The 14,629-nt window shown below is 52.0% G+C and overlaps 1 protein-coding gene across 8 annotated transcripts in view; it reads right to left on the reverse strand.

The window, feature by feature from the left end:
* Nucleotides 1–14,629, reverse strand: part of DNMT3A (DNA methyltransferase 3 alpha) — a 103,733-nt gene that overhangs the window by 35,400 nt on the left and 53,704 nt on the right. For all 8 annotated transcript variants that reach the window (XR_011466015.1, XM_070379223.1, XM_070379222.1 and 5 more), the window contains exons 5-6: nucleotides 9,068–9,111; nucleotides 8,469–8,615 (exon numbers count right to left, since the gene is read on the reverse strand). Coding sequence is in view for 7 of the 8 variants with exons in the window: in XM_070379223.1 (XP_070235324.1) it covers nucleotides 8,469–8,615; nucleotides 9,068–9,111 (191 nt within the window). In the remaining variant the exon portion in view is untranslated. The remainder of the gene's footprint in view (nucleotides 1–8,468; nucleotides 8,616–9,067; nucleotides 9,112–14,629) is intronic.

The following is a 14,629-nucleotide window of genomic DNA, read 5'->3' on the forward strand; positions in this document are numbered from 1 at the left end:
CGTGTGACTAAAGAAGAGAAAATGAGCAGTAAGGGGCAGACCTAGCTAGGCACATGGTGACCAAAGCCAGAACAGGGATGTGCAGTTTCTGAGCTGAGGAAATGCCCCAGGAACATGTGCCTGTTAGGGGTGTGTTTGCAACATCACCTTTTTAGTGGTGGCTTCAAGACTCTCCCTCACCCAGGTGAGTAGCAAGCCCTGCCATTTCTGATCCTGGCAGCAAACACAATAAAAGCGGTCCACCATGAAGAGGAAAGCTAGATTCTAGCACAAAACATGAATTTTGTGAAAGTTTTTTCTAAGCATCTTTATTAAGATGCTTTATGTATGTGCCTCTAAAAGAAGCATGTATGTGAGGTATGAGAATTCACTCAAACATTTAATTTAGGACGTCCATACAAGGAGACAAAGGGAGCTACAGGTCATGACTTCAGTCCGCCTCCCCTTAAATTATGCTATTTCCGAATCTCAGGGGTCATCTGGTCTATTTGTGCCCTGCTACAAACGAGGAAACTAAAGTACAGAGAGGAGAACAACCTTCTCAAATTGATCCTGAGTAGAGGATGTACTCCGGAGAAGGCGATAGCACCCCACTCTAGTACTCTTGCCTGGAAAATCCCATGGATGGAGGAGCCTCGTAGGCTGCAGTCCATGGGGTCGCTAAGAGTCGGACACAACTGAGCGACTTCACTTTCACTTTTCACTTTCATGTATTGGAGAAGGAAATGGCAACCCACTCCAGTGCTCTTGCCTGGAGAATCCCAGGGACGGGGGAGCCTGGTGGGCTGCCGTCTATGGGGTCGCACAGAGTCGGACAAGACTGAAGTGACTTAGCAGCAGCAGCAGCAGAGGCTATACTCAGAAACCAGGCCTCCTGAATCTCATTCCATTTACTTAATCTGATTTCACAACATCAAAACCAATCATGAGAAAAACAGCAGTTCAAGGGCAAAGGCTCAGGACCAAAGGAGTAGAGAAGGAAGTGGGAAGGGGTCCCCAGGGTGAAAGGGACCCAAACCTGGCAAGACCCTGCGGCCTGAAGACCTGCGGCCGAGGTGGGGCAAGGCGGCAGGGACAGAGGGCTGAGCCAGTGAGCTCCCTCCAACCCCGTCCTATAGTTTCAGGGGAAGCCAAGACTGAAAACCAGGAAGACCCAGTTCTAGTGGAGTTGTTTGTGAAACAGAAGCAGCCTGCGATCTGGAGTCTGGTTTAGCCCACAGGCCTGTCCACAAGGATGTCCACATGGCTCTTATCTCCTCACCTACAGGAGTCTTAGCTTCCTAGTGGTAAAATAGGGATGAAAATTAACTCTTATAGTAATTGTGAATAGTATACCTGTGAAATGACAAAAATAATACAATTTAGTAACAAGTCTGATGTCCTTTATTTAAGGGAAAACAGTCCACAGACTGGGGGAGTACAGTGGCTCAGAGCTGCAAGAGCACCTTCCCAAGGATGCTGGACCAGCATAAGTTCCACCCACTGACAGAAGAGGCATCAGGAACAGGAACAGGGCATGATTGGCCAGCAAGGATGGGATTTCCTTACAAGGTAGCGAGTCTTGTTTCCTAGGGGAAGGTGAACCCACTAAACTGAGCTGAAGGATTAGCAGGAGTTTCCTGTACCTGCACTGACCTAGCTTCATTTATTATTTTAAAAAAATTTTTTTGGCTGAGGCATGGCATATGGGATCTTAGTTCTCCAACTGGGGATCAAACCTCGGCCCCCTATTATGGAAGCATGGATTCCTAACCGCTGGACTAGCTCATGGACCACCTAGGGTTTCCCAGGTGGCACAGCAGTAAAGAATCTGCCTGCCAATACAGGAGAGGCAAAACATGGGGGTTCAATCCCTGGGTCGAAAGATCCCCTGGAGAAGCAAATCCCCTGGCTACCCACTCCACTGTTCTTGCCTGGAGAGTCCCATGGACAGAGGAGCCTGGCACAGTACATGGGTCGCAAAGAGTCAGACATGACTGAGCACACACCACACATGGACGACCTAGCCCAATGACCTAGGTTTAGATTTCTGATCTGGGCCGGGCCACAGCAGTGGTCTCTGTTTTGTGAAACCTGAAATACAAAGTTACTTTATCATTAGGATTGTGGCAGACGTTAACGCTCCCAGCACTGTCCCTGAGATGAGGTGAAAAGTGAAAGTCGCTCAGTCACGTCTGACTCTGCGACTACATGGATTGTACAGTCCATGGAACCCAGGGATCAAACCCAGGCCTCCCACATTGCAGGTAGATTCTTTACCAGCTGAGCCACCTGAGATGAAGGAGATGCTCACAAAGCTACCCCTCTGGCCTATTTCAGGTTTGGCTGTGGCACTGCTGAACCCAGTACCTCGTTACTGTTTTCTCACCACTAAAAAGTGGGGGTTGTTCTCAGCGCTCTTCTCTCTGTGCCCACCTCACACCCGCCCCACCAGATGGAGTGAACATTCCAGTGGGTGAACAGCTGGTCCACTGAAGAGACAACGGGTGCCTCTGTGATGAAAGTTTCACAGCCTGTCCTAAGGGCCAGCCCTGGAACTCACTACTGATTATAGGCTGTCACAACAGTGCCTTTAAAAGGTGTTCGTTCAGCCTTTTGGTAAAGTACACGTGTCACATCGGCTCTAAAAAGCATCATCTCCTTTAAGGGCAATGTTATTTCTGAGGCCATCCTGTAAGGGTTCGGGTTTTCATTAGTTTATATACTATATGGTGAATAAGCTAGGAACGTCTGCCAGTTGGAATCCCCTAAAACTGCTACCCACATACTTGGCTAATAGTTTGGTTTTAGTGCTTAAAGGTCTACTTTACGTTGCCATTTCTCACATCTCCTGTACTAAAGCCCAGGAGATCACACTTAATTCATCTCCTTCTTCTCAAAGTGCCCGGCACAATACCCTCAACCCCCCAACACCGAAGGTGCTTGGGGATAGCTTATTAAATGGAATATAGCACAGCAGGAGATGACCCGCTGGACACTCAGGCTGTTCTTCCCAGGGCCGACAGGAAGCAAGTCTGTTGAGACTGCAGGGTTATAAAGCAAAAGGAAGCAACATTTGCTCAGCTCACAGGAGCAGCAGTACAAATGGCCAATAAACATATGAAAAGATGTCCAACCTCACTTATCTGGGAAATGCCAATTAAAATCATAGCAAGATAGTGTTTTTCCCACCCATTAGATTAGCAAAATATTGATGTTGGCACAGGTGAAAATCTTCTCATACCCTGTTTACGGGAGCCTAAGTTGGCACTGCCCTTTTTGGAGGACAATTTGGCACACTGTATAAAATGCAAAATACACATTCCTTTCAACCCAGCATTTCTCTTTCTAGGTATCTATCTGAGAGAAACAGATGCACAAAGAGACATGACCAAGGATGTTCACTGCTGTGGTGCTTATGCAGTAAAATACTGTAAACCACACAAATGTCCACCAATAAGAGAATGGTTAAATAAAATCATGGTAATCCATACAGTGGAAGAGAACAGTAATTACGTGGCTTGATTGCCCAGACTTATCATAAGTGAAAAACCAAGCTGTAAAACGAAACTATAGTGTGGTTCTATTTATATAAAAAAGGAAAAGCGAAAAAAAGCAACTGTGAAGCAAACTTATAAATTTACACACACACATAGATGGATAAAGACAGCACCAGATACCTCTGGTAGGGGAATTAAAGTCACTGGGAGGGATGGTTGTTTTTTGTTTTTTTTTTTAAAGAATGTATTTGTGTAATACTTATATAAATCAGTTTTAAAGAATTATGCATGTCCTATTATATTCTAGCCCTGTGCTGTACATGTTCTATACACCTTATTAACCCACACAACTCTGAGATTAGAAGTAGTCATTCATTCATTCAGCAAACTTTTACAGAGTACCTCCTGAACGGCAAGCCCTGGGGGCAGAGGTGCCCAGAGGGCCTGTGCTGAACAAGCTTGGGTTGGGCAAAAGCAGAAAACAAACTGGTGAGTGGGGTTCCATGAAGATGAGACGCACACAGGACAGCAGAGTACAACCAAAGTCTACAAACAGTGCTGGGGCCTAAGCTTGAGGGGCAGAAGCAGTGGCGCGGGAGCGGGGCGGGGATGGGGTGGTCAAGTGATGCAGAAGGTCCCAGGTCCAGTGAGTGGACAAGTCGGCACCTGGACTCACTTCCAGGAAAGCGAAGGCTGTGTTGCCTGTGGGGAGAGAAGGGGGCTCTGAGTGCAGGAGAGAGAAGGGAGGAGAGGACAGACTGGAGTATGTGGACAGAAGATTACTGTTGCCTGTGTGCACGCTAAGTCGCTTTAGTTGTGTCTGACTCTTCTTTGACCCCATGGACTGTAGCCCACCAGGCTCCTCTGTCCATGGAATTCTCCAGGCAAGAATACTGGAGTGGGCTGCCGTTTCCTCCTGCAGGGGATCTTCCTGATCCAGGGATCTAACCCAAATCTCTTACATCTCCTGAATTGGCAGGCAGGCTCTTTACCACTAGCGCCACCTGGGAAGCCCCCAATTACTTGCTATCAGTATTTAATACGTATTAAACATCTAGTAAGTCTGAGGATGCAGGAGTCCCTCCATTTGGGTTGGAAGCCAGGAAAGAGGCAAGATTCTAGAAGAGCAGGACATGGTTTCCTGACCCCGAAGCAATTTAGAATCGGTTGGGGTGAAGACATTAAAGAGAGTCATAACATCACCGGCTATAACCGCGTCCTAAAACCACAGCACCGACACACACAGGGAGCCCTCAGGCCTTCTGGCTTGATGACAGTTCCAGCCGCTTGGCCAGGCCTCTGCCTCGCACTCGTGAGGGTTAATGAGGTAACACCTGTGAAAAGCCCTTCCTAAGCCTAAAGTGCTCCTTCAGGGCCACGCTGTTCTGAAAACAGAAAGAAGAGTCTGGAACTGCCCTCCTCTGGGGGAAGGTGCCTCTCGTCTCTCCTCCCCACACCCCGCCCTGGGCTAGTTCTGCCAGGCCAAGGTAAGTTCTCCTTGGCTCAAGAACAGTGGCGACCCAGTGGGGACAGCAGGAATGTGGGATGGAGAAGACTCAGGCACCACCTTACCCATGGGAGCCTGCCCTCAGTCCCCCAGCCCCACACTATTCTCCAGGTACACTTGTCAGCACCCCCAGAAACCAATGGCCTGGGCCCGAGCTCCCCAAGAAGTTGTCTCATATTTACCCACCTCCCAACTGCTTAGCCAACCAACAGCTATTCACAGAGCCTGTTCTCCCTGCCCAATTATCAGGTTTGGCATAACTGGTGAAGACATGTAAGAGTTAGTGAAAAATACTCTATGAAATATAACTGACTGCTAAACCCCACAATATTAACGGTAAGGACTACAGGAGTGCAGAGAAGGGAAGAGGGCAGTGTGGACTAGAGAGAATCCAGAGATCTTCTTGGAGGAGGCAACAGCTCTCGGACTCAACCCTGAAGAATGAAGAGGGGAAAGTATAGCAGAAACAAAAGCAGGAAGGAAGTAGAAAGGGGAGACCCGGTCTCTCACAGGGACTGTTCTATTAGAGAATGGTAGTGGCAGGGTTCGGGGGGTGGAGCCATTGTGGAGGTCACAGTGAGGGTCAAAGTCTTGAGAAACAGCCAGAGGATTTCTGACATGATAGGGAGACAACGGAGAGTTGTTGCTGGCTCTGTTGCAGGGCCTGGTAACGATTAAGGCAGAATTTAATCCTTACAAGGATGAGTACAGAGGTGCAGAGAATAGGAGATGGGACAGACAGACATGAGCATCCCAGCTCAGGCAGGAACCCCCACTTCTGCCTCGGCAGAGGGGTTGGAAATGCCCCATTTTTCTCATCCAATTATTTTAAATTTCATTTATTTTGAGATATTCTAAGTCTTCTTAGTTGTTTTTTTTTTTTTAAAGCTTAAGGTGGCAGGTAAACTCAGATGGTAAAGAGCAGACCTCACAGTGTGGAGTGATCAGGGAGGTCATGGGAAAAGGAAATTAAGCCGAGGGGGATATTTTGAGGGTAGAAGGCTCTACAGGTGAGGCATGTGGACCAGGGGCAGAGTGGGGTCAGGTGAAGCCCCACAGCCTTCACACAAGCCCAGCTCCCCAGCCACCCTCCTGCTGCTCTGAGCCTGCATCCTGTGCTCCTTCATCCACCACCATGGACCTCCATTCCCGAAAAGACCACACAGTCTTGTTCCTCTGAACTTCTGCACATACTGTAAGTCTCTTTCTACCTCGCCTTTCCTCCCCTTTCCCTAAATTCAAGTTCATCCTTTAAAAGCCAAAAGCCACCTCTTGCTGATGCAAAGGTGACCCCAGGCAGAATTAGTCTATGTTCCTTGGCGATGCTCTGCCTGAGGTGCCCGATCCCTCACCCTGAGTTTTAGTTGGGGGGACTTCCCTGGTGGTCCAGGGGTTACGACTCTGTGCTTCCACCACAGGGGACACGGTTTCAATCCCTGGTCGGGAACTAAGATCACACATGCCACGTGGTGCAGCCAAAAAAAATTTTTTTTAATAAATTTTAGTGGCAATTTTAAGATTGAGAAAATGTATCTATTATCTTACTTTTCCCTGTGAGTTAAGAAAAGACTGCCTTTTTTTTTTTTTTTTTTTTTTTAATTGCAACTGAGGGCAGGCCTCCATAAATGTTCTTTAAGTAGTTTAAGGATCACCAAATTTCTGGAAGCCCTTCAAGTGTAAAAGGCATTATATCTAGCTTCTGGCCCCAGGGCTAAAGGAGAGCAAAAGCACAGACTCCCACATAACAAGTAGTTAAAAAGCAAAGCCCCTCCCACCGACCACAGAGGAATAGCCCCAAGTCCTGAACGAAATTTCCATCCCAAAGACCACACTTAAAGCTCAGAGACCTTGCAGAGGCTGTCCTGTCCCTTTTCCAAGCTCTTCCAGGAGAGAAATTTCTGCCTTCCTGGATCCCAGAGGAAATGGAAACAATCAAGTAGCCACCAGCCTCTCTCTTTCCCACCTGGCTTGGAACTTTCTCTAGAGCAAGCTCTCACACAATGTACAAGGGATAACACCCTCCTTTGTAGGCCTGGGGTAAAGACCAGTGAGAGTGAAGGTGAAAGGCCCCAGGTGGTGGCAATTCATGGCGCGTCCCTTCCCTTCCTGGTCAACACGCTTTCTCTCTGCTCATCAGACACACAGGAGGGCAGTCCCCCAGTGGTTGCTCGGGGGGACTGCTTTCGCCCCTTGGTCTCCACCGCCTCACCGCCTCTCACTGCTGAAGCCCTGGCCTGGCTTCCTCCCTCCTCATCTGCAGGGAAGCCTCTCTTAGAAAAGTCACCCGCTGCCTCCAGGTGGGCAGGTGCAAACAGCCTGTTTCAATTCAGCCTCCACGGGGCAGGGTGGCCCCTGCCTCTGGAAAAGCTTCTCTCCTTTCTCCCAGGCTCTTCCTCCCAGGCCCCTTCTCAATACCGCTGCTGCCACTGCCCCTACCTCATGTGGCCATAACTGCAGGGTTTCTGTGGACCGAGGCCCGAGATGCATCTCGGTTCTCTCCAGTCTCCTAGGTGAGCTCATCAGTGTTTGTGGCTCTATGCCTTCCCATCTTTGCATCTACAGCCTGGACCTCCCTCTGCTCTGGGATCCGGGCACCTTAGTATCTCAGACTAAACACTTGCTTCCCTCCCACCCCAAACCCATTCCTCCTCTAGTCTTCCCACCTGAGGCAGCAGCACACGCATTACCCCTGTGGGCCGTGTCCATCCTCCCCCCTTCCACATCCTTCCCATTGGTTAGCAAGCCCAGATCTGTCCCTCTCCTTCACCTTTGCTGCTCCTTTAATCTACATCAAATCACTCCTCTGCATAGAAACCTTCAGGGGCTTCTCAGGATACTCAGCGTTAAACCAGCTTCCCGCCCAGATCTCAAGGCTCTGTATGATCGGCCTCTGCTTACCTCCCCTCGCCGCCTCTCGTCTGGCCCCACTCTCTCCCCTGCTTGGTTCACTCTGAGAAGACCGGTCTTTTACACAACCGAACAAGTCAGGGCCTCGCTTGTGCTGTTTCCTCTGCCTAGAATATTCTCCCCCACCCCACAACTCACAGAGCCAGCTCTTTTATTCCTTCCGGTCTCAACTTCAATGCTGCCTTCTCCAAGAAGCCTCTTCACACCACCCCACCTAAAGCAGGCCTTTGTTACTCTCTATTTCAACTCTAATAAGAGCTCTAACTTGTTTTCTGTCCATGTCCCCCATCACAATGTCAGCTCCATGAGGGTAGGAATTATACGTGCATGAGGCCTAGACACTGCCTGCTTACACGCTGAGAGTCCAGTAACATTTGTGGAAATAACAAAGGACGCGCAGTCACTGCCTAGGGAGCCAGCAGTTCCCTGTAAGAGTGAGAGGTTAACCTGAAGGGGAAGGGGAAACTGAGGCTCAGCCAGGGCCTGACAACAGCCACAGACGGTGGCTGAAGCTAACTTCCAGTTTCCCGGTTCTGTGGGACAGGCTGGGGCCCAGGCCAGAGAAGGCACCTCACCTCCCTTTTCCAGCGTGCCAGCCACTCGTCCCGCTTGCGCTTGCTGATGTAGTAGGGGTCCCCCGCCTGGAAGGTGAGCCGCGGCATGGGCCGCTGGCGGAGGCTGGACTCCCAGCCCAGGCCACCCCGCAGCCGGCCCCGGGAGCCCTAGGACAGAGAGACGACAGACAGACCGGCATTAAGGTGGGCGTGGACAGCCCTGCTGCAGGGTCGTTCCTCCTGGAGGGGAAACCAAGGAGGCACTCACCTCATACAGAACACAGGAGCTCTGACTCCTGGCCAGAGATGCCGGCCCTGGAGTGAGGGACAAGCCCCTGCCTGGGTGGAAGGAGTGAGGGATGGGGGCGGGATGTGGGGCAGGACATAAAACAGAAGGGGAGGTGCTTGGTCTCGAGTGGGGACCAGCTGGCTGCCTCGCTGGGGGCCTTCCAACCTCCACACCCACTTCCTCTGCTCCTCACGGAGGGACAAGTACAGAAGGGGCCAGGGGCCACCTCGGGCTCCCCTCACACACACTCGCCACAGTCGGTCAGAGCGGTGGCTTTCTTCTCCTAGAATCAGGATCCATAGAGCCCCTGGGGGTTGAGGAAAACACTTGCCTCCATTTTCATGGATTCGATGTTGGTCTCCTTCTGTTCTTTGCCTGTGGAGAGGGAAGAACAAAGGGACTGTCGGCAGAGTTACAGGAGTGGCTCAGAGGCCTCACCTTGTGCCTGGGGTCCCTGCCTCGGGGATAGGGCTTCTCCAACCATTTGGTCGCGCCTATGTCAAACCTGATGGCCTACTGTGTGCCAGGCATTATATCATGCTGGCCCCAGGACTCAGAGCGCAGCCAGGGCAGAAAAAGGACCTGGGCAGGGTTGGAGGCCCAAACCCAAAGGAACAACAGAAAAGCCAGGGCTGTGGTTTCTGGCCCGTGGAGTGAGTCAGGCACACAGGAGGGTCTGGAAAGAGCCCCTTTGGCTGCTCCCAGTCAAGAGAGCTCAATTACTGGAGGGGAGGCCAGACTGCGTGGTGTGGGGTGTGGCAAAGATGCTCTGGGGGTGGGAGGATGGGGGCGCATGGGGACTGGAGCAAGACTACTGAAGCAACTTTGTCTCTTTGAGACTCAGTTTCCTCATGTGGAAAGTAAAGATGCTGGAAATGGTTTCTAAGGTGCTCCTGCAGCTCTCAACACCATGCTTCTACCATGAATATCTGCCTCTGTACCCCATTCTCAGGTCCCTGAGTTCTGTCTTTATTCTAGAAGCCTTGGATTCCCACTCTCCACAGTCGTTCTGTAATCTCTCCCAGCTTTTTCCTCGTTGAGGATAGGTACATAACCCTGCTAATGCTTCAGACAGCATTTCCCTGCTCCTCTTCCCCAAGGTTCCTCAGTTGGCCTGGACTCCAGTTCCTGGAAGGGAAGGCTCCCCTGGGGGCTGAAGCCCCAGCAGTACAGCCTTTAAAGGTTGGGGCAGGGAGGCCTTATCCTCTCCTGTCCTTCTCCAGGTTCCAAGCTCCAGAAGGTCCTGGAGCTCCTACGCTGGTCCTGTCCCTCTCAGGTTCCTCACTGGCACACTCCAGAGTCTGCAGCCCTGCCTGGCTGTGGGTTGGGTTAATTATGCCTTCCAGCTTCCTGCTGGAGACTGGGGGTGCTGAGGCAGGGAGGCTGGGGTGTGTGTGTGGGGGGGTGGTGAGCCTCCTCTCACCTGGGCCCCAGAACTCCTTTGTCTGAAGCCAAGATTACTGAGCTTGGCCCCAAAGCAGGAAGGTCACTACGGCCGGCTCAAGGTCACTTGGGAGGCTGGGGGTAGGGGGTTTGTGGGCGGTGTGAAGGGGAGACAAAGAGCCCAAAACGGAAAAAACAGCCCTTCTTGCATCTCCTGGCTGTGAGGCGGAAACCAGCCACAGCACTGAAGGTCTCTGAATCCCCAGGCCCCTGAAGAGGCTGTTTCTTTCCCCCTCTCTCACTCACCGAGGGAGACCTGCGGCTCCACTCTGGGCTTCGATGACCTGGAGCCTGGGGACAGGGCAGGCAGGGCTGCACCTGCAGGTTTGCTGGGAGGTGTGGACCCCGCGGTGCCAGATGCCCAGGGCGCCGGGAGGAAGCGGGGGCGCGTGTTAACTCGCCAGCGCTGTGTACACAGCCGGCCTTTTAAGGTACGTCTCACCGGGCTTTCCCTGTCGCTTCCTCGTGCTTCCTTTAGGCCCTCTAGCCTCACAACTGCCAGCCGCCCCCCACGCCCCTCAACTGTTTCTCGTGCCTTCTGGGGCAGGGCTGCCCCTCCCGCCCGCCTTCTCCGGGCCTCCCTCCTTCCCCGGGGTCCCCGCCCCCCAACTTCTCTCAGACCCCCGGCGTTCCACCCGGCCAGGCTTTGGGCCGGCCAGGAGGGGGCGCCCACCCTCGTATCACGCGGCGCCTGGGACCTTTCTTCCGGGGGACCCTCCGTGGCTTTTGGCTTTGTGGGGAATCCTCTGTTCACTAGAATTACCGAGAATCGGGGCTGAAAGGAATTGTCGAGATGATGGGGTACTTGTCTTGCCCTTCGAGGGGGAAACTGAGGCGCGGCGGGGGGGGGGGGGCGGGGGGCCGGGGAGCCGAGGGACTTACTGCCAGAGCTGAGATTTCAGGGCTCCTGACTCCCAAGCCGGCTGTCTCCTTTTTACATCGCACCACCCTGAGGCTCCCCTGTTCCTCCTTCCCCAGCCCCCATGCTCCCCGAAACAGAACTACTTTTCCTCATGCGGTTTCCAACTGGCTTCTTTCTGGAATGTTCTCCCTGACAGATTCCGCGCATGCCCACTTGAGTGATATCGCACACACACTTTCCAGCCCGGCCCAGCAAAACAACCAACTGGGCTGCTTCAGAATGCAGCGCTTGTCCTGAGTCAGGGGGTGGTCAGCAGCTCTCTGGACAGTCCCTCTGCCGTCCATCTGCTCCCGGCCCAGACCCAGGGTCGCAGGCTGGGCCAGGTGGCTGTGCGTCTTCCAGGATGGCCCTGGCAGGCTTGGACATAACCCTGGGGCATCTCAGGTCCTGGGGGCAGGGGAGGCCAGAGTGCTTCTAACACTTACCTGCTGGTCTGAGGCTATACTCTGCCAGGGGGTCACCTCCAAATTCCCTTTAAAATGAACCAAAATCCCAATGACAGGACTGAGGTCAGGCTGGCCTCAGAGGGTAGTTACTAGCCGAGTACTAGTGTGTCAGTCTAAGCAGAGAGAAGCTCTGTGCTGACCCTCATCTGGCCCTTCACCAAGCTGTATAATCTCAGTAACTAACTTAACCTGTCTGAACCCTCAGTCTCCCCATCTGAAAAATGGGGATAATAAAAGTCTTCCTTAGATGCTGGCAAGGATTAAATGAATTACATAAAGAGAAGGGCTTCTCAAAGTTTAATATGCCTCAGAATCATGAGGATCTCTTTCAAATGTAGATTCTGATTCAGTAGGTCTAGGATGGGGCTGGAGACTCTGTATTTGTAACATGCCAGGTGATGTCAGGAGACGCTGCTGGTCCATGGACCATTTTGAGTAGCAAGAACATAGAACACTCAACACATGGTTAATATTCAGTAAAAAAGAGAGCTACATTACCATCATTACTACTATCACCATGATGGCCTTAATGCTCGGAGTGCAGGAGCAGTTCCAAGGCCACCACCTGCCTGTCCAGGTGGCTCTTGTCCTTATTACTCATCATCTCCCCTGTTCCTCCTTTCTCCTGGCTGTACTATCAGGATTTGGGGCTCCTACGTGCACACAGGAGGGTGCCCAGGCCAAGACTGCTTTAAAGTCCTCCATGTTTCCTGTGTAGGAAATAATGAGAGGGATTCCGGGAGAGACAGATGGGGCCCCTGAAAAGACCATGGCCAAGTCACTTTCTCCCTGGGGCCTCAGTCTCCTTCCTTCTTGGAACCAAGCAGCTGCGTATGCATTCTATGGGGCTGACTGCTGGACCGGTGGCCAAGCCTCCAGTAGGCCACTGCCCACCCCTCTAGGTACCAGCTCACCAGTCTCCGCATCCAGGCAATTCACCGTGACCTTCAGGGATCCCAGCTCTGATCCCTGCCAGCATCTCCACAGCCTCAATAGCTGAGGCCACACAGGAGTGCTCCAAGGCCAAATTTTGGAGATCAAGGACATACGGGACGTTCTCACCCACTGCACTTTGTACTAAGAGTCTGAGAAGGATCCACTCAATGTGCGAAAGTCCCAAAGCCAGGAGTCACCCTGACATCATCTCTGCCCGGCCCCCTCCTGTCCCTGGCGCTTATCCACAGCTCTCCAGATCTGCCATCCTCCCCTCGGCGCCTGATTGCTCATCCTGCTTCCCGGCCCCTCTGTTCCATCCCAGGATCCAGATGGCAAAGGGATCTTTTCAAAACGTAAAGCGGATCATGTCACCCCTCGAGAGGGCAGCCTTGAAGCTGCGCTAGCTGTATCTGCTGTCCCCCTGTCAAACACCCTTCTCCCTCCCTCCCCCCATTCCACACACGTGTGGGTTTCTGTCACGTCCCTGGATACCCTGCTCCCTCCCACCTGTTCTCACCCCCTCCCTGCGCTTCCCCTCCCCTGGTAAACCCCAGCTCATCCTTCTGCTTAGGTGTAACAGCCCAGCTTGTCTGGGGCTCCTCTGTTACAGTTCCTGAGAATCATGTTTATTTTCTCTTCGAGAACTTATCTCTGTGTATAAACACACACTTGTAAGTGTGCATTTCTCATTAATGTCCATCTCTTCAGTGGATTGTTGAGGTCCTCCAGGGCAAGAACCAGGTTTTTGTTCATGATAGCTTCCCCAAATCCCGGCACACGTCAAGTAAGTGTTTAATAAACCCCTATTGACCAACTAGAGGAGTTGCTCCTGAGAACGGAGGACAGGGAAATCCCAAACCGAAAGCAAACTCTCACGAGTTAAGAGCAGCCTCACAGTGCTGGCTCCATCCCAACAGGCAGGAAGGCCTGCCCCAGCCCTGGGCCTCAGCTGGGTGCGAGCTATGGTGGGGTCCCAGGAGCTGCCTGTTTGGTGGGCAGGGCCGGTGGGTTCCCAGTTCTGCTCTTGTATATCTGGCCTTTGTAAAGGGAGATGGCGTTTTCTCCCTTTCTTCCTGTTTCAAATCAGGCCGCATGGCCACTCCTCTGCGTGTCAGGACACATCCCCAGAGGTGCTGAGTTCAGGACCAGCCGCGACATCAATCCCACCCCCCAGAACAGCAGGGGGCATGGGAAGGGCACACAGACTCTGAAGCTAGAGACCAAGACGAATGAATTCCGAATCTGCCAACAGGCTTGGGGTCCCTGAGCAAGTCACTACATCTCATTAAGCCTTGATTTTTTCCCACCTTAAGATGAGGCTCATAATACCTCTTGAAGAAGACTGAGAGAGTAAATAAAACCACAGATGCAGAATGAGTACCTCAGAAAGCCCTTTGCACGTAGTGGGGGCATCGTAAATATTAGTTGAATAGTAAATGAATGAAAGATTTTTTTTTTTTAATAAATTGGGAAATCTCTTCTGGAGATGCTCTCTACCCTGCATGAATATGAGGTTTGGAAGCATGCGAAATTAAGTCACGCCAATTAATCGATTGATTCACTCCCCATCATGTACTCTTGGAAGGAAGGCATTCTGAAATTAAAATGCACATATGCAAAACAACCTGGCAGGGCCCTGGGAGGATCAAACGTGATAATGTATGAGAAAGCGCTTGGTAAACTGTGAAGCCCTGTACAAATGCTAGTTGTCCTCATTACTAACATGTTTACAGTTCTGTTGGCCCTGAAATCGCTGGCTTAACCTGAAAGAAAAAAGTGGGCAACTTTCCAGGGCTCCAGGGCTCCAGGGCTAGGCCAAAAAGTCCCTAGAGGAAGAGGTCTGGGCTGGGCAGTGCACACCCCACCCCCACCTGCCCTACCCCTCCCTTACTCTGCAACCACTGAACTTCAGTCCCGTCTGCTGAACTGTGGTGGGCTTAGGACATCTGCACTGGGAAAGGCTGACGGCGATTATAACACCCACAAGGGCACCTGCTGCCCTCGAGTGCCCAGGCCAGGGGCTTCCAATGTGTGGATCCCTAAGAGCCGCAGGTCTTGTAGAAGAGTGAGCAGGCGCGGCCAAGGCTGATGGAAAGCAAAGAGAACCACCAGCCTGTGGGGAGACAGCCATCACCCCAGTTCAGCA

This window comes from Bos mutus, chromosome 11, assembly GCF_027580195.1.
Source record: "Bos mutus isolate GX-2022 chromosome 11, NWIPB_WYAK_1.1, whole genome shotgun sequence".
Classification (NCBI taxonomy): Eukaryota; Metazoa; Chordata; class Mammalia; order Artiodactyla; family Bovidae; genus Bos; species Bos mutus.